General features: G+C 31.9%; 1 protein-coding gene across 1 annotated transcript; it reads left to right on the plus strand.

The window, feature by feature from the left end:
• The first annotated feature begins 13,801 nt into the window (after nucleotides 1–13,801).
• Nucleotides 13,802–20,754, plus strand: LOC131616101 (uncharacterized). Its single transcript, XM_058887345.1, has 15 exons — nucleotides 13,802–14,243; nucleotides 14,343–14,401; nucleotides 15,030–15,980; nucleotides 16,107–16,167; nucleotides 16,249–16,311; nucleotides 16,738–16,801; nucleotides 16,885–16,978; nucleotides 17,294–17,377; nucleotides 17,456–17,545; nucleotides 17,644–17,671; nucleotides 17,905–18,420; nucleotides 18,512–18,573; nucleotides 19,452–19,561; nucleotides 19,642–19,729; nucleotides 20,327–20,754. Exons 1-15 carry the CDS (start codon nucleotides 13,922–13,924, stop codon nucleotides 20,594–20,596), a joined length of 2,862 nt encoding a protein of 953 aa, XP_058743328.1. The 5' UTR covers nucleotides 13,802–13,921; the 3' UTR covers nucleotides 20,597–20,754.
• The last annotated feature ends 625 nt before the right edge of the window (nucleotides 20,755–21,379 follow it).

A 21,379-nucleotide genomic window follows, 5' to 3' on the forward strand; every position in this document is an offset into this window, starting at 1 on the left:
ATGGAATCACAACGTACTAGATGTCCTTCATTCGTCTTTGGATCGTTACTATGAGAGAAAAAATGGGGTAATGCACGCCTGTAATTGATAAATCCTTTAATAAAAGCATGCTTGTAAAGTTTATAACACTTTTTTTTATCCGTGAAACTTATATATCACAGCAACCCTACAATAGTCCTCCGTGTGATATGCAGTCAATTAGTAGCAAGTTGGATAGTGGCTATTGCCCACCATATCTTGATTAAAAACCACACAAACATAATCCCCAAATAACTAACCACAAGCACACAACACCTACCTAAATTAACTAAAAGAGATAAAAAGTATGCGTGGGAGATTGATGGATTCTATCCAAAAGCAGCAAGAATTAATACACGTGAGTCATATGATATATGTGGCAACCTTTTTTTTCAATCATAATCATAAAGCTAAATAGAAGCATGCATTTTTCAATGCCTACCTTTTTTTCTTTTCAAAATTACTCTTTTTATTCAAAATCTCTATTATTAAAATAAACTACACTACTTTTATTGGAGTATTCTATAAAGGTTTCATGAATTGATTAATTTTAGTCGTATGTGTATATGATTAATTTTAATTTTTCATATTTTAAGACGCATCATGGTATTAATTAAATATTAATTATATGAAAAAGAAATACTTAATATATTTAGTAATTTGAAAAAAGACTTTTATTTAGAAACATTTTTTTATTTGACCTAATTTTAAAATTAGAAACTTCAAATCATTTTTTATTTGTAATATTTTTATAAAAAGAAATCTGCTATTAGAAAAATAATACATTGACATAGACAATATAATGTGAGATTAACTATTTTTGGTTAATATCACGTTAAATATCTATATAATGTTTGCTTTTAAAAATAATTGTTTTATTTATTTTTAGTTTTTAAAATTTGATTTGATATTAATTATATTTTGTCCATATTATTTTTAACTATTTATTACATTAAGAAATGTGTGAAATAATAAAATATATTTACAATTAATTAAAAAAATAACAAATATACAATTTGGTGACTCATAGCTATTGTGGCCCTTATTGAAAACCACACAACATAATCCCCAAATAACTAACGAAAGGCACACACCACTTTTCTTTGTCATCTTATACTTTTTTAAATGTAGGGTTGAAAATGAATCGAGCTAGTTGAACTCGCTTCACTCATTAAAAATTGGTCGAGTTCGAGTTTATGACGAATTTCTTTTTCAGCTCAAACTCGAATTGTTATGAATTGGCCGAGTTTGAGTTCGAGTTCGAGTTCATCACGAACTTTTTTCAACTAAAATTTGACTTGTTAGAAGTTCACGAATATCCTGGTTGTTCAACTCGTTAGGTTTATCTTGTTAGGTTCAACTCGCTTATTTCACGGACTTAAAAGTAATTTATATATATATATATATATATATATATATATATATATATATATATATATATATATATATATATATATATATATATATATATATATGGTTCGTGATTTTTTTTAAGGTGAATGTTAGTTGTTCTTGGCCGGATTGGTATGTCGATCCGAGACCTTTTCTCAGGTGAGGTGGTGGATTTAGTTGGCCGGTTGTATCTGGGTGGAGTCTTTGTGCCCTCTTTTTTGTTATTGTACTTTTTGGGTTAAGCAACTCTAATACTTTTTAATATATCCCTTTGATTATCAATATATATATATATATATATATATATATATATATATATGACATTTAAAATTAATATTTTTTAAAATAAAAAAATATAAAAATATAAAAATAAAATAAAAGTTATAAGATTGAAATTAATACGATGTTAACTTTATTTGTATAATTACTTGTAGAAATATTTTACTTACTTAAGAATATAAATTATCAATTAAACTCATTAGATTAAAATAAAATATGATACTAAGATTTAGAGCAAATCTTTAAACCTACTCTTAAAGACAATATAATTTATCTCATATATAATCGAATTGACTCATGAACCTAACGAGTCGAACTATATATAGTTCAAGTTCAGCTTATTTAGTTTACGAACTTAATTTTTAACTCATACTCAGCTCATTTAGTTCATAAACCTAATTCAACGATTTAATTTTCGAATCGAGTTTCGAACTATTTTTGAGTTAGTTTAGTTCATTGTCAGCCCTATTTAAATGTATGATAAACACCTAAATTACACTTTTCATTTTAAGTTTCACTTTAAATTTTTTTCCTTTTCATTTTTATTTCTCTTAAATTCTGAATATTTAATTTGGACTTTTAGTTTTTTTACTCTATTTAATTAATCTTTTCAAATATAAATATTGTACACTTTGACTGCATAAGTTATTTGGTCTTAGGTTAATGTTTAATGTTTACAATTTAAATATCTAAGATTTACAAATTAAAAGATTAAATTGAAAAGAAAAAAAAACTAAATGAACATATTGTCTAACCTTTGTTATTGAGAAAACATGAGAATCAAAGTAAAATTTAAAAATTATATGAGACTAAAAATATAATTCAAACATAATAAAATTAGGATTTGATTTGTATGCAACGAGGAGTGTTGGTGTCGATACATCTTGCCATCACAATTTTCTATTATTGATAGTTAGAATCATCTCGATAGCAACTCCTTTCTAACTAGTGATCATACTTGGAGAGTAAGGTCCCCTTTGTAAAGTGATTGAACTTAATTACGCTCCATGCAGTTTCTATTTTTATTTTTATTTTTATTTTTTGAGAGAGAGAGAATGCAGTTTCTATTTTTACTAACGTGATCTTAGATATCCTCATTGGATAAGTAATGCTCGGTAGCAAATAGCAATACTCACTCCAAGATACAAATACAGGCCTATTTACATATAACTATGGACGCAGATGCTCCCACTAAACTTATCTTTCAAAAGATTTTATATGTGCATATATTAACATTTACACCTAAGATTTATTCTTTGAACTAGGACAAATTAATAATCATTTTATTACGAATATGAAGTCTAGATAACACATAATTGAGAGTTAGTTTTTTATTTTCAAAGTTAGTGATTTATAAACATCAATATTTATTTATATATTATATATATATATATATATAAATATTGTCGTCAAATGATGAACTCCGAATCAAATTATTACGTCCATTTAACTTAACTAGCGCTTATCAATTGAGTTTCTCCATCCACCTCAATTGTGATTTAATTTTTAAATTATCAATAATAATAATAATTAATAACTTAAAGACATTTTTGCTTTAAATATTTACAACAACCAAATGTAAAGTTATATGAGAGATAAATAATTTATAAGTTGTTTATATATACAAAGAAAATTTTATGTCATTAAAAAGTTTATTTCATAAAAATAAAGAAAACTTTATGTCATTAAATTTATTTCTTTTTACTTTAAAAATGGTGTTATATTTTATTGGCATATGCATGAGTTTGTCCTCACTATTTAGTTGTTTTGGATTTGTTTGTGCTTAAATATGTGGTGGAATCTATCATATTTTAAATATGTGCTTCTAAAAACTTAATCAATAATAGTGTTAGTTTTTTGAGATGGCCTCGGATGTGAGTTCTAGGCATGTGTTAGATTTTGTTCTATCCAAAAGCTTTGAGATTTTTTTCATAAGCAAAGACTGAATATAAGGATTACAGGGATACTCAATCCAAAAACAAGAAGCGACATAAAAAAAATTACAACAAAGCCGCACGAATGCAAGTCAAATGATCTACTAACCAAAGCAACCAATTATAACAAGGGTCCCCTATAGTCCTTGAATGAAACCAGTATCAAGCTAAAGATTTAACCATCTCAACGATTTCCCGGACTTCTTTGAGACCACCCTTAAAGAGGGTATCGTTCCGCACTAGCCAAATCGCTCAACCCAGAGCAAACCAAAAAATAGAACCGAAGAACTTGCTCACCTTGTTACTCAAAAGGTGCAGGAACTCCTCAAAATGGTTGGAAACTGAAACGAATGGCACAAACGGACCAAGACCAATCCATAGAGAAACCTGATGCCAAACCTGAACTGCTACCAAGCAAGTGAAAAAAAGATGAATGAGATTCTCTTCTGAACCTAAGCATAGCGGGCAGACCAAATTCTGCAGACCCAAAATGATTCCTCTCCTCGCTAACTGATCGATCCCGAGTTTGCAACCTATTATGAAATAATCTCCAACCAAAAACTTTGATTCTACTAGAAACTTGAGACTTTCATAACCGACTGAAAACGGATTCCAAATGAGAAAAAGAACGCGAACCTGCATGAGAAAGACCGTAAAGCTTGGTTGTCGCTGCTTTCACCGAGAAATTGCCAGCATCCCTCCACCAAATAAAACAGTCCCTCCGCAATGGATTAGGAGTGCAGGATAGAAGGCAATTCTGCAGCTCCTGCAATTCCGTAGCAGCCGGATCGAATAGAGGAACCTCCTCGCGGTTAATGTTCCAACTCCACACACCATTGAACCAACACCCCATCTCCTTTACAAGGGTTCGGTTAGGCTGCAGCGAGGCAAATAAAGAAAATTGGACGCATAAAGGAGTTGGACTGAACCATTTGTGCCGCCAAAAATCAACTAAGGAACCATCACCAAGCTTGCCCAAAATACTATTCCCAAACCAATTAGGATCAGCCCACATGATCCAAGAGACAATCTTAGATCCCTCCACCAAATAGAGAATTTCTTATCGTTGACAAGCTTCGAGGAATCCAAAATGAGCTCCCTAATATCAACATATTTGAACGTAAGCAACGCACACCAATCTGCCTTTCAGCGGATAGAATACGCCACCCCAATCTACTCAAGAGTGAGCAATTGAACACCCCTACCTCCCTCACCCCCAAACCACCTTCAGATTTTTGCTTGCAAACTGTCTCCCACGCCACCTAATTTTCCGCCTCTTATTCTCCATCCCACACCACAAAAAAGACCTCTGAATATTAACCACTTCTTGCATCACCAGCTTAGGAGCCTTGTAAAAAGAAAATAGGAATAGAGGAATAGATGTCAAAACCGAATTAATCAAGGTAACCCGACCTGCCATTGATAAGTTTTTCCCTCTCTAAACCGCGAGCCTACTACGAAGCTTAATCATAACCGGATCCCAAGACGCCACCCAATGAGAATTTAACACACGCGAGTTATATGATCATAAGACTAAATAGAAGCATGCATTTTTCAATGCCAACCTTTTTTTTTCTTTTTAAAATTACTTTTTTATCTAAGATCTTTCATATTAAAATAAACTACCACTAACCAAGAGCATTTAATTAATATGGCAGAGTTTCTTTCAACTCTTAGATTCGAATTGAACTCTTTAGATTATCGTTCTCCAATAATTTTTCAATTAAGTTTATCATTTACAATATTACTATTATTATTAAAATATTCTCTATGTTAATATAAGTTTTTTTAATAACACGGTTGTAAAAATATTTCTAAAAAAATTATAATTTAAAATAATTTTCTTAGTCATAGTTTTGGATTTACTTTTTTTTATAATTTTTTATCTAGTTTTAACTATAATTTTCTCTTAATTTTTTGTTTTTAATCATTATTAGAATTTTATTTTAAATATTATTTTAACTATATGAATTCACGTTTTATTCTAAACCTTTTGAATAAGTTAGTCGAAGAAAGAATGTAATTAATTAATTATTTTAATACCTTATTCTACACTTATGATAGATTTTTAATATCTAATTTAGCATCAAAAGGAGTATTAATTCTTTTCATATTTTTTAATACCTCTTTACATTAATGGTATATTTTGAATTTTTATTTTAAACATTATTTTAATTAATATGGTGTGGAAGTTTGTCAAAAAAAAAAATTAATATGGTGTGGAAAAATAATTGGTGCTAAACCCTAAAAAAAAAAAAGTCACAAGCCGTGCCAAAACAAAAACACAACATTCATGGAATGAATAAGAACAGGTAATACCACAATTGTTGATATAAGTACATATATTATACAACTGTTGGAAGCTGAGAATAACAATGCCTGCGATTACGAAGCCGATCAAAACAACTGTGTTTTTTGAGATAAGTAAATACATTATAGAACTCTTGGCGGCTAACAATAGCAATGACTGCGACTACGATGGCCCATAAGATCAAAACAATGATAGCAGTAGTGTTGGAATCTAAGAAGACGAGTTCTAATACCGATACTGCAGTTGTTATCACAAGTATCCCCAAGATTGTAAAGTTTCTTCTGGTAACGGCATGCTCGAGTGTAATCCATAGTATCATTATTTGAAAGGTTAAAACGAAACCTATGAGTACGGACATAACTAACCCGTTCATGAATTGTTGGCCCAAGAAATAATCAGCAGGAACATCAAACTGACTTGGCTTAGGGCACACTGTCATCACGACGCAAAATATCAGGGAGAGAGAGAGTACAAACTTAACCCTCGTTGTGTCTGAGTCAGGTTGTTCTTCCTTCACAATCACACGATCCTTTCTTCTCTTCTTTTTGCTTGATTTTTCAACCACAATCACAATCACTTCATTTCCCATGCTTTGATTAATTGGTAGAGAGAGATAGCTCTTAAAACATAAAGTGGTAAGGAATGAATTACTAGTATTTATAACCTAGTTACACCACGTGAAAATTGGACAAGTTTGTTATTAGTATTGATTAAATTTGGTGAATATTCTGATTTCCTTTAATTTAGTTGGATATCAATATCTTCATCCAATAAAACAATATTTTTTCAATGATATATTATATTTTAATATTATATTTATTTTAAAACAAATTAAAATCTTAAAAGTCAGTAAAATAATTAATTAAAGGAATAATTCGTTAAAATATCAATTAGTTAAAATATTTTCTTTTATTAAAAATTACTTAAAAAATGAATATACTATATTTATTTTCAAAACCAAATTTTTACTAAGGGTGTCATATTTTTTGACTTGGTTATGTGCCTCATATTTTGTTAATACAAACCTAAAAAAAACTAAAACAAAAGAAAAAACTAAATTCTAGGTTTACATTATCTTGACAAAAAGATAGGTAATTTATCCATGTGGAGTCAATTATAAGGAGACAAGTGTATTTCACTATTTTTATTTTTATAATAATAAAATATATTATTCACATATTATTATAAACATTTTTTTTTCACATTTCATGCTATTAAAACTTTTTTTATATATAAATTAACAATCCTCTGCACCTTTTATGCTAAAACTTTTGAATAAGTGAATCATAGAAAGAATTTAACTGAATCATTATTTGAATATTTTTTTAACAAAAATAATTTATTGAATAACTATTATTTTAATACTTTACTCTAGAGTAGTGGGACGGAAATAATTTATTTTAATTATATTACTTTTAAAATTAAATTTTTTAACATATTTTTTTCAACCTAAGATATTAATTAATTATTAATGATGCCTTCATTTTTTTATGAATATGTTAAAGGGTAAATATTGAAATGGAAAAGAGATACACAAAAACAAGAGACTATACCAATACCCTCTAAAAAAAGAAGTAAATTTGACAGGGATGCAGTCAAAAATTATGGTTGATCTAGAGTTGCACCCTAAATTAGCCAAAAAAAAATAAGTACACATATTGCCTTCTTTATATATGGGCGAAATAAAAAAGAAAATGTTAGACAATATGTTCATACATTGGGATCACCTAAACCTGAGCTTCAAACGGACAAGTCACCCATTAAGGAAGCTTCGATGACTAACATGAAATTTGTCTCAATCCACAACTTTGACCATGATTTTTCTCTAGCAATTTCATTGGCCTTGAGAACGGTAGAAATTTATACATGCAAGGATGAGTGAAAATCCACCAGGCCAGCAAAAGGCCATAATAAATCCTAATTTTTTTCCTGAAAATGCCACTACACCTGGTTGACATAATAAGCCATAAAGGAGCCGTCAGCTCGTGTTATGAGGTTCTTGAACAACAACTTTCATCAAAGGAGCACGGGGAGGTCTCACAACAACAGAAAATGCCAAAATTCTAAAATCCTGAATGGAATAGTAGTTGGCTTGAAGAGAATTACTACTTGTACTGCTACAAATAAAAAATTTAACCTTGAACGTGAAATGCATTTAACCTAGGCTATAGAAGCGAGATAACAAAGGGCGGCATGAAAAGCTGCTACTTTACTCCATGATTATTAAAAAAAACAAGGGGTTAAGTTATATGTACATGGGTTCAAACATCAACATCTGTATTTTAATTATTTTCAAAACTATATGGCGTGCCCAATATTAACTCTCGGTGTTTTGTAAAATCGAGGTAATAGCTCATTGTTTTTACCTCAATTTTTAGTAAAAACTGAGGCGATAATTTTTTTGAAGAATGTCGTTTGCACCTGTATTGTAAAACCATATCACAAAATATAGAACCATATTTGGCATATTCCTAAAACAGAAACATTGTACATTTTGTCAATTTCTCAAACAGAAACATCGTACTACAAATATTCATTGTTTACACCAAATGCAAAACCAAATTGGCACACCCCTTATAATTTTACAACAAAAATAAAACAAACGATTAACCAACAAAAGAAATAATCAAAATGGAAAATTTTGTAGGCTGTCCAAAAGTTTTATGCTAAGATATATCATTGGTCGTTAAGCAATAACCAAAATAGAAAGTTTTGTATCAACAGGAGAATTCACATTGAGGGTGAGAAAATATATTGCATGTGAAAGAAATTATATAGGCTTCAACCAACCATTAGGTCCCTGTGTAAACCTCTAACTGGAATAAAAACCAAATTGGAGAAGGTTAGAAATGATCTGCTGAAGGCACAAGAAGAAATTGTTGTTTTTACGATTTTAACAAAGATCCTTTGTTATTTCTTTCGTAATCTCTAATTGGTTTGTATTTTCTTTTTTGTAGTCGGTGTTTTTTCTCGGATTTGTTTTGTAATCAGGTTTTGAGAATCCTTAGTTCTTTTATTAATATAATATTGCTTACACAAAAAAAAAAGATATAATAAACACCATGAGAATTGAGAAAGTTAAAAGATGTATTGAGGAAGTGATCAAATAGAGCATCCTTGAGGAAAATGATTAGAGTCAAAAGTAAAAAAAATTGATTTGTTCAAGCATGGAGATGGAAAAAACACATACTTTTTGCCTCCTTGAAGACTAAACTCAAACAAAATACAATCAAAAGCCTCACCAAAAATGATGGACAATGTTGATTGATAGAAAATATATTCAATATAAAGTGTTGGATTTCTATGGCAACTTAATCGGGAAACCAGATAGTAACATGAAGGGCATAAATATTGGGGCAATGAGAGAAGGTAAACAAGTTAGTAAAGTTAATAATCTTGATCTTACTGCAGTAGTGTCAGAAACATAAATCTACAAGGCCATGAAAGGCATTGGGGACCTAAAAAGCCCTAGGTAGATGGGTATAGAGTCAGGTTTTTCATAACTACTTAGAACATTATGAAGCCTGATTTGGTTGCAGTAGTCAAGGAACTTTTTTATGCAAAAAAAATGTACAAGGCCATCAAGAGTGCTTTGATAACTCTCATACCTAAGACCACAATGGCAAAAACCATGACTGAGTATAAGTCTATGTCATGTTGTACTACTATCTACAAAATCATTTCAAAGGAGATCACCAACAGATTAAGCAAGGTGGTGGGGAGCATAATTCATCATAGTCAGACTACTTTTTTTTCCTGAACAACATATCCAGGATCACATTCTTCTTGCTTATGAGCTTCTCAAAGGACATTTAAGGAAGGGAGACACTCCTAGGGTTTTGATGCCAATGAATATCCATAAAGCATATGATACAATGGACTGGAGGGGTTTATAAAGTATTCTAATAGAAATTGGATTCCACAAAATAATTATTATTTGGATCATGCTTGTAGTAATAACAGTCTCCTATAGATTACACATATGCGAAGAAATATGAATGTTAGCAACACTAACAATACATGTTATAACAATACATGTATAACATTTGCGAAGAAATGCGATCTAGCTAAAATGTAATTAGGGACATAATAATAGTCAAAGCAATTAAAATTTTACAACGTGAATCTCGGCTAAGAGAGGTGTATTTATGGTGAATATTCTATCAATTTAAACCTTCACAACTTCATAGCTGAACTACTAAGAATCCTATCTGAAAATTTAGAGAGCCAATTGTAGAATTTTTATTTTTGGAATTTGGTTAGAAATTCTTTTTTGTTTTTTGGTATTTGGAAAACTTTTGGCGGTACAAAAAGGGATTGAAAAACACTCTTAAATACCTTGAATCCAAGTTCTGAAGAACAACTATACATACTTAAAGCTTTCCAACAATTTAACTATAATTGTTAGAGTTCTGAAAAACACTCTTTTTGTTTTTAGTTTGTTTGTATTTTTTAGTGGACGAAGTTATGTTCGCATTCTAGCATTAGGATAAATGCTCGTTGGGTGGAGTCTTATGTGTTACTTGTCTGCGATCGAAACGAAGTAACATGTCCGAATAAGGAAAAGAAAGGCAAGAGAGAAAGGAATCATTTGTTGAGTGTTTTTTGATGTAGATATTGACAAGTGGATCCCCGCTGCAAGGACACTCATCACATCGCTACTTTATTAAGAATATTCAATATTTATTTAATGTTTGATATGTTTTGTTGGGTATCTTTTAAGGGAAAGGTTTGTGACTTGAACCACACCAAAGTCTATGAAAAAAAGAAGAATGAACTTGGAATTACTTCTGCCCACTCTTTTTCGTTACTTAAGACTCGTGGAAGTGTGATTCTAATCGTTATTTATTAACTGTTTTGAGAGTTGAAAAAGAAAATAAGGAATGAAATCCTAATTGTTATATGAAGGGGAATTCTAAATTCTAGTATTGTTATGTTAATTGAATGGAGTTAGTCCTAATATTTTTGGAGTTTTTAATATATTAAAAGTCTAATTTAAAAATAAATATATACTTTTAATATTATATAGAGAAAGTCTAAATTTGAATAAGAATTTTTTTTTTGTATTTTTAAATATAACATGCAAATTTAGTAAGCAAAATATTTTTGTAATTTTTTATAGAAAATAATTAGAAATAAAAAAAGATAAACAAATATTAAAACTAAAATAGAAAATCAAACATCAATGGGCTAGAAGAATTAAAATGGAGGAGTGTAAATAAAGGAAAAAAGAACTGGGTTGCTTGGTGAAAGCCCAAAACAAATCCAGTCTGCCTGGGGGTAAAGGCACTGCAATAGGAGGGTGTAGGTAAGCAACTCGTTGGGCCCAAAGTGAGCAGGCCCAAAAATCAAATGTTAACTCCAGGAGGGGGTGTGCGTAGGGATGGTGCTGCATAATAGAAACTAGGATTGGGCCAACTTGCCCTCTATTTGTTGTGGTTGTGAGAGCCTTTATTGCTTTACTTAATGAGATGACGAATGTGCCTATAGAATTTCTTGCTTGTTTGAAATTTGGTGCATTGAATGACATTAGCTACTTTTTCATGTTGTTGCAGTTGCACTATGTCTTTAGCATTTGTCATAGTAGTGTATTAATTTATATATCATATTTGGAAATTTGTTTACACTTCTTGGGTGATGTGAGAGGCTAGCGAGGTCGGCATCATGTGGTCATACTTTATACTACAGGTTCCACTACCCATGCCCTTGGATTGGCTAGATCCGAGGAGGGAGTGGGGAGTACGCAAAAGTGTGTTTAATAAGCCTTAAATGCGAGGTGTGTGTTTAAGTCGTATCAACATCGTAGAAGTGTGTTAAATCTGTATCGAAAATTGGATATGTAATTGTGGAAATTGTAAGAATTAATAATCAATTTCATACAAACTGAACCACTATTCCATTCAAGAACCATAAATGGACGCTTTAGTTCCATAAAGAAACAAAAAATGAAGAGAGTTTGATATATTTTGATATTGAATGGTGACTCCAATCTCCTTTACGGCGGCACATGATGGACCGACATGGTTAGTACTTTAATGCCCAAGTCAGTTCAAGATTCAAGATGAGTGTAGTGAAATTAAAAATCATAGAGTGTGTACCTTGCTCTTCGCATGCGAACTATCATATGTTTTTGGGTCAATTAGAGTGAATTTGAAATGGATTGAGCCTTTGTCATTTGGGCCTTTGACTGGTTCAAAACAGAGATATGATTAAGGTTAAATTATAGTTTTGTTTCCCCTATTTTGTCCGACTCACGAAATTAGTCTCTCTATTTTAAATTCAAACAATTTTGATCCCTTTATTTTAAATTCAAATAGTTTTAGTCCCCCTCTCAAGTTTTTTCATAGAAAATCAATGATATTTTTTTGTTTTTTAACTTATATTTTATCTACATAGTTGAATAATAGAATTATATACGATGATTTGTCATGTTTTATAAGTACTTTGTCATTTTAAAATTGAAAATATCATTAATTTTAAGTGTAAAAGTATAAGAGGGGGACCAAAATTGTTTAAACATAAAGTAAAACGACAAAACTGTTTAAATTTCAAACAGAGGGACCATTTTCGTGAATCTGAGAAAATAGGGGGCCCAAAATTGTAATTAAGTCTATATTTAAAATGTTTGTATGATTTTTTTTTTTGAAATTATTTTCTTTTACTATTCGTAATATAATTTAATGTTAAGGAAATGAAATATCTGAACTAAAAGATTTGATTTTAGTACATTGATGGTGGTAGGGAGGGATTATTGAACCCACACGAACTCATTTGAAATGTGTTTGAGTTTTAATTGCTCATATTCATTGGGGATTGAGATAAAGAACAAAAATTATTTTGGAATTAGAATTTGGGTATGAGGGAGGTAAAAATCATCTCATCCCCGCCAATTACCATTCATAACCACATTCATCTCGAATGCACGAGAATAATAATAAAAGTACTAGTTAATTCAATTCGATTATTAATAATTATAATAAAAATATAAATAATGTGAAATGAATCGTTTCTACATTTGTGCATCAAAGATTATATTCAACTCCGTCAAAAATGGATTGTCTACACATTTACCTATTTTAGATATCAATCAAAATAATAGTTGAATAATATTTTAAAACTCAGATTTATCATCAATTGGATCAAGCCACATGGTCATTGGAATACTAATCGGACCAATGGATCAATGATTGAACCACATGACTACTAACCCAATTTATACAAACTAAAATAAAAAATACATAAAATAAAATCCTTAACATGAATTTATAAATATAAAATCTAAAAGAAATCTCAAAAAATTATTTATGCAAATAAGTTGAATACAAATCCTGCATAAAGTTCAAACTCCAAAAATAACAAGTTGCAAATATTTAAACATCAAAATCTAACAAAATTATAAAATAAACAAAGTTCTAAACATAATCAACAAGAGTACAAAATCAAATCCAACATTTTTCAAAAGAGTTTCTAAAAGTAAGGAAAGAGAAACACTTTTTGACGATTATAAAATAAACATAAAAATCAACCGATTTAAGAAATTTATCAATTCATTAGTCTAATGATTTGCTTGCGTCACATCAATTATTACCGAGTTAACTGTACCTACACCTTTATCGAATCACCCTACCCTTCGATTCGCGGCCCAATCAATTTAGACCGGGATTTTTAAAACAACGCCCGAGTTTGATTAAATTCAAAAGTTTGAATTAAATTATATAAAAAAACAAATAATATTATTTTAAGTCATCTGATCTTAATCAAGCGGTCATCGATAATCCTAATCCATGATCCCTAATGCACAAAATCCATTTCTAGTTTCTAGAAGAAGGGGCCACCAATCAAAGCAACACAAATTGAGAAGCGGGAAAACACGTCAAATAATTCCCGCTCCTAAACCCTTTTCACTCTCTCAACAGTTCACACTCTCTCTCTCTACCACTCCACTCTCACACGTTTAGAGAGAGAAAACAAACACCGCAGATCTGACATGGCGACGCCGGAGTCAAACCTCGATCCAAACCCCTTCCTCCAAGAACAATCATGGCACCTCCTATCAATCCTCCTCCAGATCGGTCATCCAGTCGATGCAGAGTATTTATCTTCCCGTTGCGGTTTCTTCAATGCTTCCGCCGATTTCGTCCGTTACGTAGCATCTCTTCCCGATTCACCTCTCGCCGTTAACAGTAACGGTCTCCTTACTCCTTCCGTTAAAGCCGTTTTCGCCATCGCTAGGTTTTTCTCGTTTCAAGTCCCTAATTCAGCTCCATCATTCTCACGAAAACGCAAATCGGTTTTATCACTCACTGAAGGTACTTTGTTTTTCTGATTTGATTATTGAATTATTTATTTAGCTATTTCGATTTTGTGTGTTTTGGAGGTTTGTTGAATCGAGATTTTGGTGAAAACAGGTGGAAGAGAACCGAAACGATTTGCAATTGGCGACAAAGTTCCAGAAATTTTCGTCAAGGTAGTCAAATTTATTATTGCGTCGAGGTTAATATTCTGTGCGCCTCTAAACCCTAAACCCTAAGTAGAATTGCACTGTTTTGGTATTAATTTGAACGGTTATGAACTTGATTTTAGTCTTTTATTTATAATTTAAAGTGTTTAGGTATGTATTTTGGAGTTATATGATTTTGGTTTTAATTTTGAATGTTATTGAACTTGATCGAAGAATTTCAAGTAGCAGATAAAGTGACCTTAATTTTAATGAATCTTACGCCATTTAATATAATGTGTTGTCAAGTAACTACTATAGCAGCACTAGCAAAATCTGAATTTTGCTTGATTGGCTTGTGTACCTTTGGTATTTGACACTCACAGTGACAGTGAAGTTCACTTGATGTAGCATGATTATATATTTTGTTGGCATTTAGAATAGTGGAAAAGAAACAAAGAAAATGCAGCCATATAGTTGGACTGATCACTTGTTGTTTATATCAATTTCTTATAGTAGTATACAATTTGATATCATTCATTTTTCTTCACATGCTTCTTAGCAGTGATATCATATATATCTTTTATTTGTCATTTTTTGTATTCTGTGCTGAATTTGATGTTTGATGTCATGTTTTGGATTTTTTGTTTGTTTGCAGAGTTTTGTTGATACTTCTGCAGAGGCTATGAGAAGAAGCTTCTGTACAATGAAATTTGAGTCTCGGGTCATGCATGATGGGAATTATATGATTCCTATATGTATTGATACAGTTGGGGAATGTTCGGGTTGGTCAGAACCAAATTTTGAATACAAGGAAGCAGATAATGATACCACAACAAACACAGCCCAAGGAGTGATTTCTGACTCTCTGATCAATTCCAGTGAGTGTTTTTTCGTCAGTGATAGTGGTTTGAAGAAGCTTGAGGATTTAGATAGACTTCCGGAGCATAATGCTGCTGCGATTCTTGCTCTACCTGCTAGTGTCCAAGATCAATCACTTTGTAATGAGGGCATTATCGTTGGTACTGAGTCAGGGAAAAAAGTGGATTGCTTTGACACATTTGGGAATGAATATCCTGAAGTAAACATAACCCATTATGTGGACGATGTTGATGTTTGTAGATATAATACTGGCAAAGATCCACAAAGTGATTCTATTGAAAAAAATAAAGAATATGAAAAAGGTTTAAAGGAAGAAGTGATTTATTATGACAAAGATAGAGGAAAGGAAGATGTGGCTCAGAGTTTTAAACCTGTTTGTGGAGAAGAACCAACCAAAGTTTTGGAATTTAAAAAGGGGACACATGTAAAAGATTTAGATAAAAACAAGAGAGTGAGAAACATGGTGACCCGCTCCACCAATAAAGCCGCACATACCTCTGCAAATCCAAAGTCAGTTCCTAAAACATCTCGCATATCAAAGGGAGGACTGAAATACGATCCACGCTCAATGACTCAAATTCTAGCAGACTCACTAGCTTGTAACAAACTCGAGGATGCTCCAAAAGTAATTGATCAACGTGAAGATGATCAGAACATTGTAGCAAAAAACAAACTAAAACAAAATCGTAAAGAAAACTTGGCAGAAGATAACTCCATGGCTTCTAAGGTGAGGACCTTCAGTTAAGGGATTTGATTTGATATAACTTATGAAGTTCTCTAAACCATTTTGACTATCTGCTTCCGATTTATTATTCATGTGATGTTATTTATTTTGGTTACTTTGTTGAATCAGGTGGAGAAAAAAACATTTCCATCTTTTGAAACTTTTAAAATAGAGGAAGAAGAAGGTTCAGGTATTATTAGGACTTTGTTTCTCATCAACTTCCCAACTGATAAAACAAATCTATATTAAAATTGCACTGATATTTCTTTAGGTGGTTATGGCATTGTTTACCGTGTTCAAAGAATATTTGATGGAAAAAGACTTGCTATAAAATGTAAGTAACACCTATCTTTTATGTCAAATGTGTATGTACTGTTCATGAAATGTTATGCTAAGAAAATGAAAAAGAATATGAAGCACTGCCACAAACATGACACTGACACAAACACTTTGACACCAGATTTTTTAAACAAATAATGAATCAATTGAACATATTCTCAAGTGCTAGTGTCGTGTCGGACACCTCAAAAGTGTCTGTGCTACATGGGTCCCTTATTTGTACCCTACTGGAAAGCAAAACTAATTATGTCTCATCAAGAATCCAGTGTCACTTGTAACCTGTTTCCAACTTACAATCTATAAATGGAAGCAATTTTTCGTGTGCAATCATTCTTATATTACTAATTTAATACATGGACAGTGCAATTGATTATTAAAAAAACTGATATTGATATTACAATTTCTACATATAATTTTACAGGCCCTCATAGTAATGCTCATAAAAATCATGTAAATAATGAGCGGAATATGCTTGAGCGTTTTGGGTAAGTTTTTGGCATGCTCCTATATTTTTTATATTTAAGCTATGATGCATGCTGCTATTGTCCTTAAATTTATCATGTTTCAGGGGTAAAAGCTTTATTATAAAGTTTGAAGGTTCTTTCAAAAGTGGCAATAATGACTGCTTTGTCTTGGAACATGTTGAGCATGAGAGACCTGAGGTAATTGTTGAAATTGTCTTTAATATATATTTTACCTTATGAGAAAAGATAACTGTTTTTGGTTTTAAAGCTTTCAACATTTTGATTTAATCAATGAGTCAAGTTCATGAGATGTATTTCCCTATCAGCATCTTTCAATATTAAGCTGATTTGCTCATAAGACCCCATCTCTCTGGACTTCATCTTTGATGGAGCTAATTTTAGCTTCTCAATTTATGTTCTAGAAAAAAGAAATTGATTTTTCTGTGAAATGAATTTACCTCTTAACCATTATTGATTTGTGTAATTTTGTAATGAAAATACTGCAATGTGCAGGTTTTGAAAAGAGAAATTGATATCAACGAGCTTCAATGGTATGCGTATTGCATGTTCAAGGCACTCGCGTGCTTGCACAAAGAGGTAGTTTTCTCTCTTGCTTATTCTTTGCGACTTTGACTTATTGTTTGAAAACTCCAACTCCAATCTCAATTAATGTAGGGAGTCGTCCATAGAGATGTCAAACCTGGAAACTTCCTTTTCTCTCGAAAGCTAAAGAAAGGCTATCTTATTGACTTCAACCTTGCCATGGTTAGGCTGCTTCGCTTGCTTCTGCTTCTGCTACTTACATAAGTTTTGACTGTGATTATTTCCAAATATAATCTGGTGTATTGTGGTATATTTTTCAGGATTTAAAGCAGAAGTACAACTTTGGAAGTAAGCCTCATAATTCCGACTTATTTGGCTATTCAGTTGTATATCTCTCATTAAAAAAAAGTTGTATATTAATCTCAAGCAATAAGCCCACATAAACACATTTTTCTTGCTTTTCTTACATGCATCATTTTAGTTTCCTTCAATTAATCCTTAGTTCACTTTGCTACGTTTTATGTAAAGTGATCATCATATAATTTGCCTAGTTTCCTCAATTAATCTGTTCATCTGCTCAGGTAAATCGAAACCAAGCCTTGGTGCATCCAATAATATTCCCCTCCCTTCTGGTCCTTCCCCTGTGGTCCCAGACAAGAATCTTGGAGGAATCAAGTCTCTAACATCCAATAGAAGGGAGTTGGCAGATCACAGGAAATATTCTGACATTAATAGGCATTTGAAGCCTAAGGTTAATGCTGGTCATCTGAAGAATTGTCCGGATAAGGCTGTTGCGAGTTTACGAAGAGCACAAGGAGCAGATGGCTCAGGTATAACCTCTGCCAAAGATGTTACTAGCACTAAGACAGCTTCTGCCGATAGGCTACGAGAACCCTTACCTTTCCGAGGAAGAAAGGAGCTTATCAGCCTTGTGCAGAATTCTATGCAATGTGCAACCAGTAGTTCAATGAAAAGTCCCTCTTCTCAGAGGAAAAGGGTTACCGCTCCTTCAGGCAAGGTAGATGGCAGGACACTTTATCTTACGCCGATGCCTATACATTCATCTACTGTTAATTTGGGGTTATTAAGAAGCAAAGGTGTGATTCTAAATTCAATGCTTCTAAGTTCTGAGGAGTGATATTGTTACCTTTAACAGTGTAACTTACTAACTTAAAATGTGTTATTCAGGTGATGGAAAACATAAAAGAGAGGGTCCATGTGTTGGAACAAAGGGATTCCGTGCCCCAGAGGTAAGGTCTTGCTGTCATTTCTACTCACTTGCAAATTTTCACATTATAGGTACTATATTTTGTTGACCCAAATACTATCCGTAGATTCAATACTGAATACTGACTTAGAGCCAGGAAGTCACTTTTAGATACTTTTAGAAAAGCATGTAACATATTAGCCGCTGGAATTTTACACTGCTGAATAAAGGACTTCTTTACCAAAAATGAAATCAATATTCATTGTCTGATCAAATATTTAACTCACTGGTCTTATATAGCAGCACTCACGAAGATGTCATCATAAAAGCTAAAATAGCTATCTACATAAAAGCTAAAATAGCTATCTATGAAGTATTTCCATTTCATATTCATTTTAAAATTTGAAATAGGGTTAAATATGTTTATGGTCCTCCCAAATATCTCATATTTCACTTTTAATCCTTCAAAAAAATTTCTTCAAAGAATGGTCCTCCTAAAATTTTAAATTTTAAATTTTGGCCCCTCCACCCAAATCTATTGCTAAAATCGTAGCTAAAATTAAAAATCGTAGCTAATATTTGTCGCTAAGTTACACAATTGTAGCGAAATTCGTAAATTTGTAGGAGGGGCCAAAAGTTAAAATTCCTAACTTTAGAGGGACGATTCTTTAACGAAATTTTTTAGAGGGGCTAAAAATGAAAATGTCTAACTTTAGAGGGAATTAAAACATATTTAACCCTTTGAAATATTATAAATGATAGTTAAGCATTAGTTTTTGAAAAATTGGTCTTTAGCGGCTTCCTTTATTGCCAGTAAAAGAAAAACACTGCTGAGTTTATTACTCAAATGCTGTTTCACCTTCCTACAGCTAATGGATGATTTTATTTTCAAAAATTTAATTTAGTTTGCTTTTTCTTTAGGTTTTGTTCAGGTCTCAGTTTCAGGGACTAAAGGTTGATATTTGGTCGGCTGGAGTCACTCTACTATACCTGCTGATTGGGAAAACTTCTTTCCCTGGCGAGCCAGAACAGTAATAATCAACTACAGATTCATTTTTTATTTCATCTTTCTTTACTTTCCGTGCTCACTGTTCATTGTGTTTTTCTGCAGGAGTTTAAAAGAAATTGCCAAATTGCGGGGCAGTGAAGAACTTTGGGAAGTGGCCAAGCTGCATGACCGCGAGGCATCATTTCCACTGGTAAATTCCTTATCGTTTGACAACTCAGTGACTATTATTAATCCTTATTTTAGAAACACTAACCATATATCAAGGAAAGAATTAAAGTGAGATTATCCTCATGAATTAAAATGCTCATTATTTATTAATCTCAAGCAAAAATTTATTTTAAAATGATTTTGTTTTGTTTGAAGTTTAAAACACCGTCTAATTCTTTTAGTACTGCCCGCAAGTCAGCAACCAGCATTTTCCACAATACAACCCTTGGATAACTAGCTAAAATTTTAAGTCCAACTTGCAGTCACAAAATTGACTTCTAAAGTTAGGATTGACTAGGCTTTGAAGCTCTATTTAGACTTTATCTAGTCAATGTGGGACTAAGTTTACTAGGAAAAAATGGCCCCTTAGTTAATTATATTATTGTTTGAAGATGGTGTTGGTTGCATAAATTCTATTTGATCAACTTTTTCTCCCATTTGCAATCAATAGTTGAACTCATCATTTTACTTGTTGTGGCTTTGAATTCAATTTGCTGTAGAAAATACTGAAGGAAACTCTTATTTCCGAACAAGGTAAAATGAAGCAAAATAGTTAATGTTTGCCTTCATTTGATTACAGGAGTTATTTGATGACCAATACTTGCAATCACACGACATAGAAAGCTGGTGCAAGGCTCACACAAAGAGACCAGAGTTTGTCGATCAAGTTCCGAAATCACTGTTTGATTTAATAGACAAGTGTCTAACAGTAAACCCAAGGAGTAGGATTAGTGTTGAAGAAGTTTTAAGGCATGAGTATTTTGCCCAATGCAATGACATCATGAGAAAGACAAGGATCATTCGACGTGGTCTCGGTTTAGAAACTTCAACTTCCAGAGCAGCAGTCTGAGACCAGTTTCATGAATTGTAGGTGCTTAATTAGGTATCACATTACTGTTTGACCTGAAGTGGGTTGACAAAAAAGTCTTTCCATACATTGATTGCTGTATATATGACTCTTTAAATGTGGTTAATTTAGAACTCTAACCTTTTTTTAAGGCGAACTTACAGGACCAGCAAAAGCTGTGAAGCCAACTAGTTGCTATTTCTTTAGTTTACCATCCACACTCATCACAAACCTGAACATTGAGTAGAACTGAATGTATGCAGGTATTTGGCACAAAAAATGAACAAGAGACTGAAAGTTAGGTGTGTGCATCTTTAATTAAATCATGTGAACCAAATCACTATATTGGTTCTAGCGTACAAACCAAACCATTTAACAAGGAAATCTGTTTAAGAAAAACGGTTCCTAACTCGTTCAGATACGGTTTCAATTCAAATTTCAATTTTAACCGCAGTAAGAAATACAAGAGAAACAATAAATTTCAATTTTAACCGCAGTAAGAAATGCAAGAGAATCAAAACGTCAATTTTTCATTATTTCTAAACTCCTCCATGATTTGTATTTTTATAAAATTAAAGAATTTAGGCAGTCACTGCACTCGACATTTGGTAGTGTTTTTTCCAGCCTTTGTTTGTTTCAACTTTCAAGGTGTTTAACTAAAAGAACATCAATATTCGAGTGTACTAATAACATATAGAATCAGATCCTCTCTAGCGGTTGAATGATTCTACATAAATGTAGTCAACAATATTAATGGATGCGTGGAACATGAGAGGGTAAGGAGAC

Source organism: Vicia villosa, linkage group LG7 (genome assembly GCF_029867415.1).
Source record: "Vicia villosa cultivar HV-30 ecotype Madison, WI linkage group LG7, Vvil1.0, whole genome shotgun sequence".
In the NCBI taxonomy this organism is placed as follows: domain Eukaryota; kingdom Viridiplantae; phylum Streptophyta; class Magnoliopsida; order Fabales; family Fabaceae; genus Vicia; species Vicia villosa.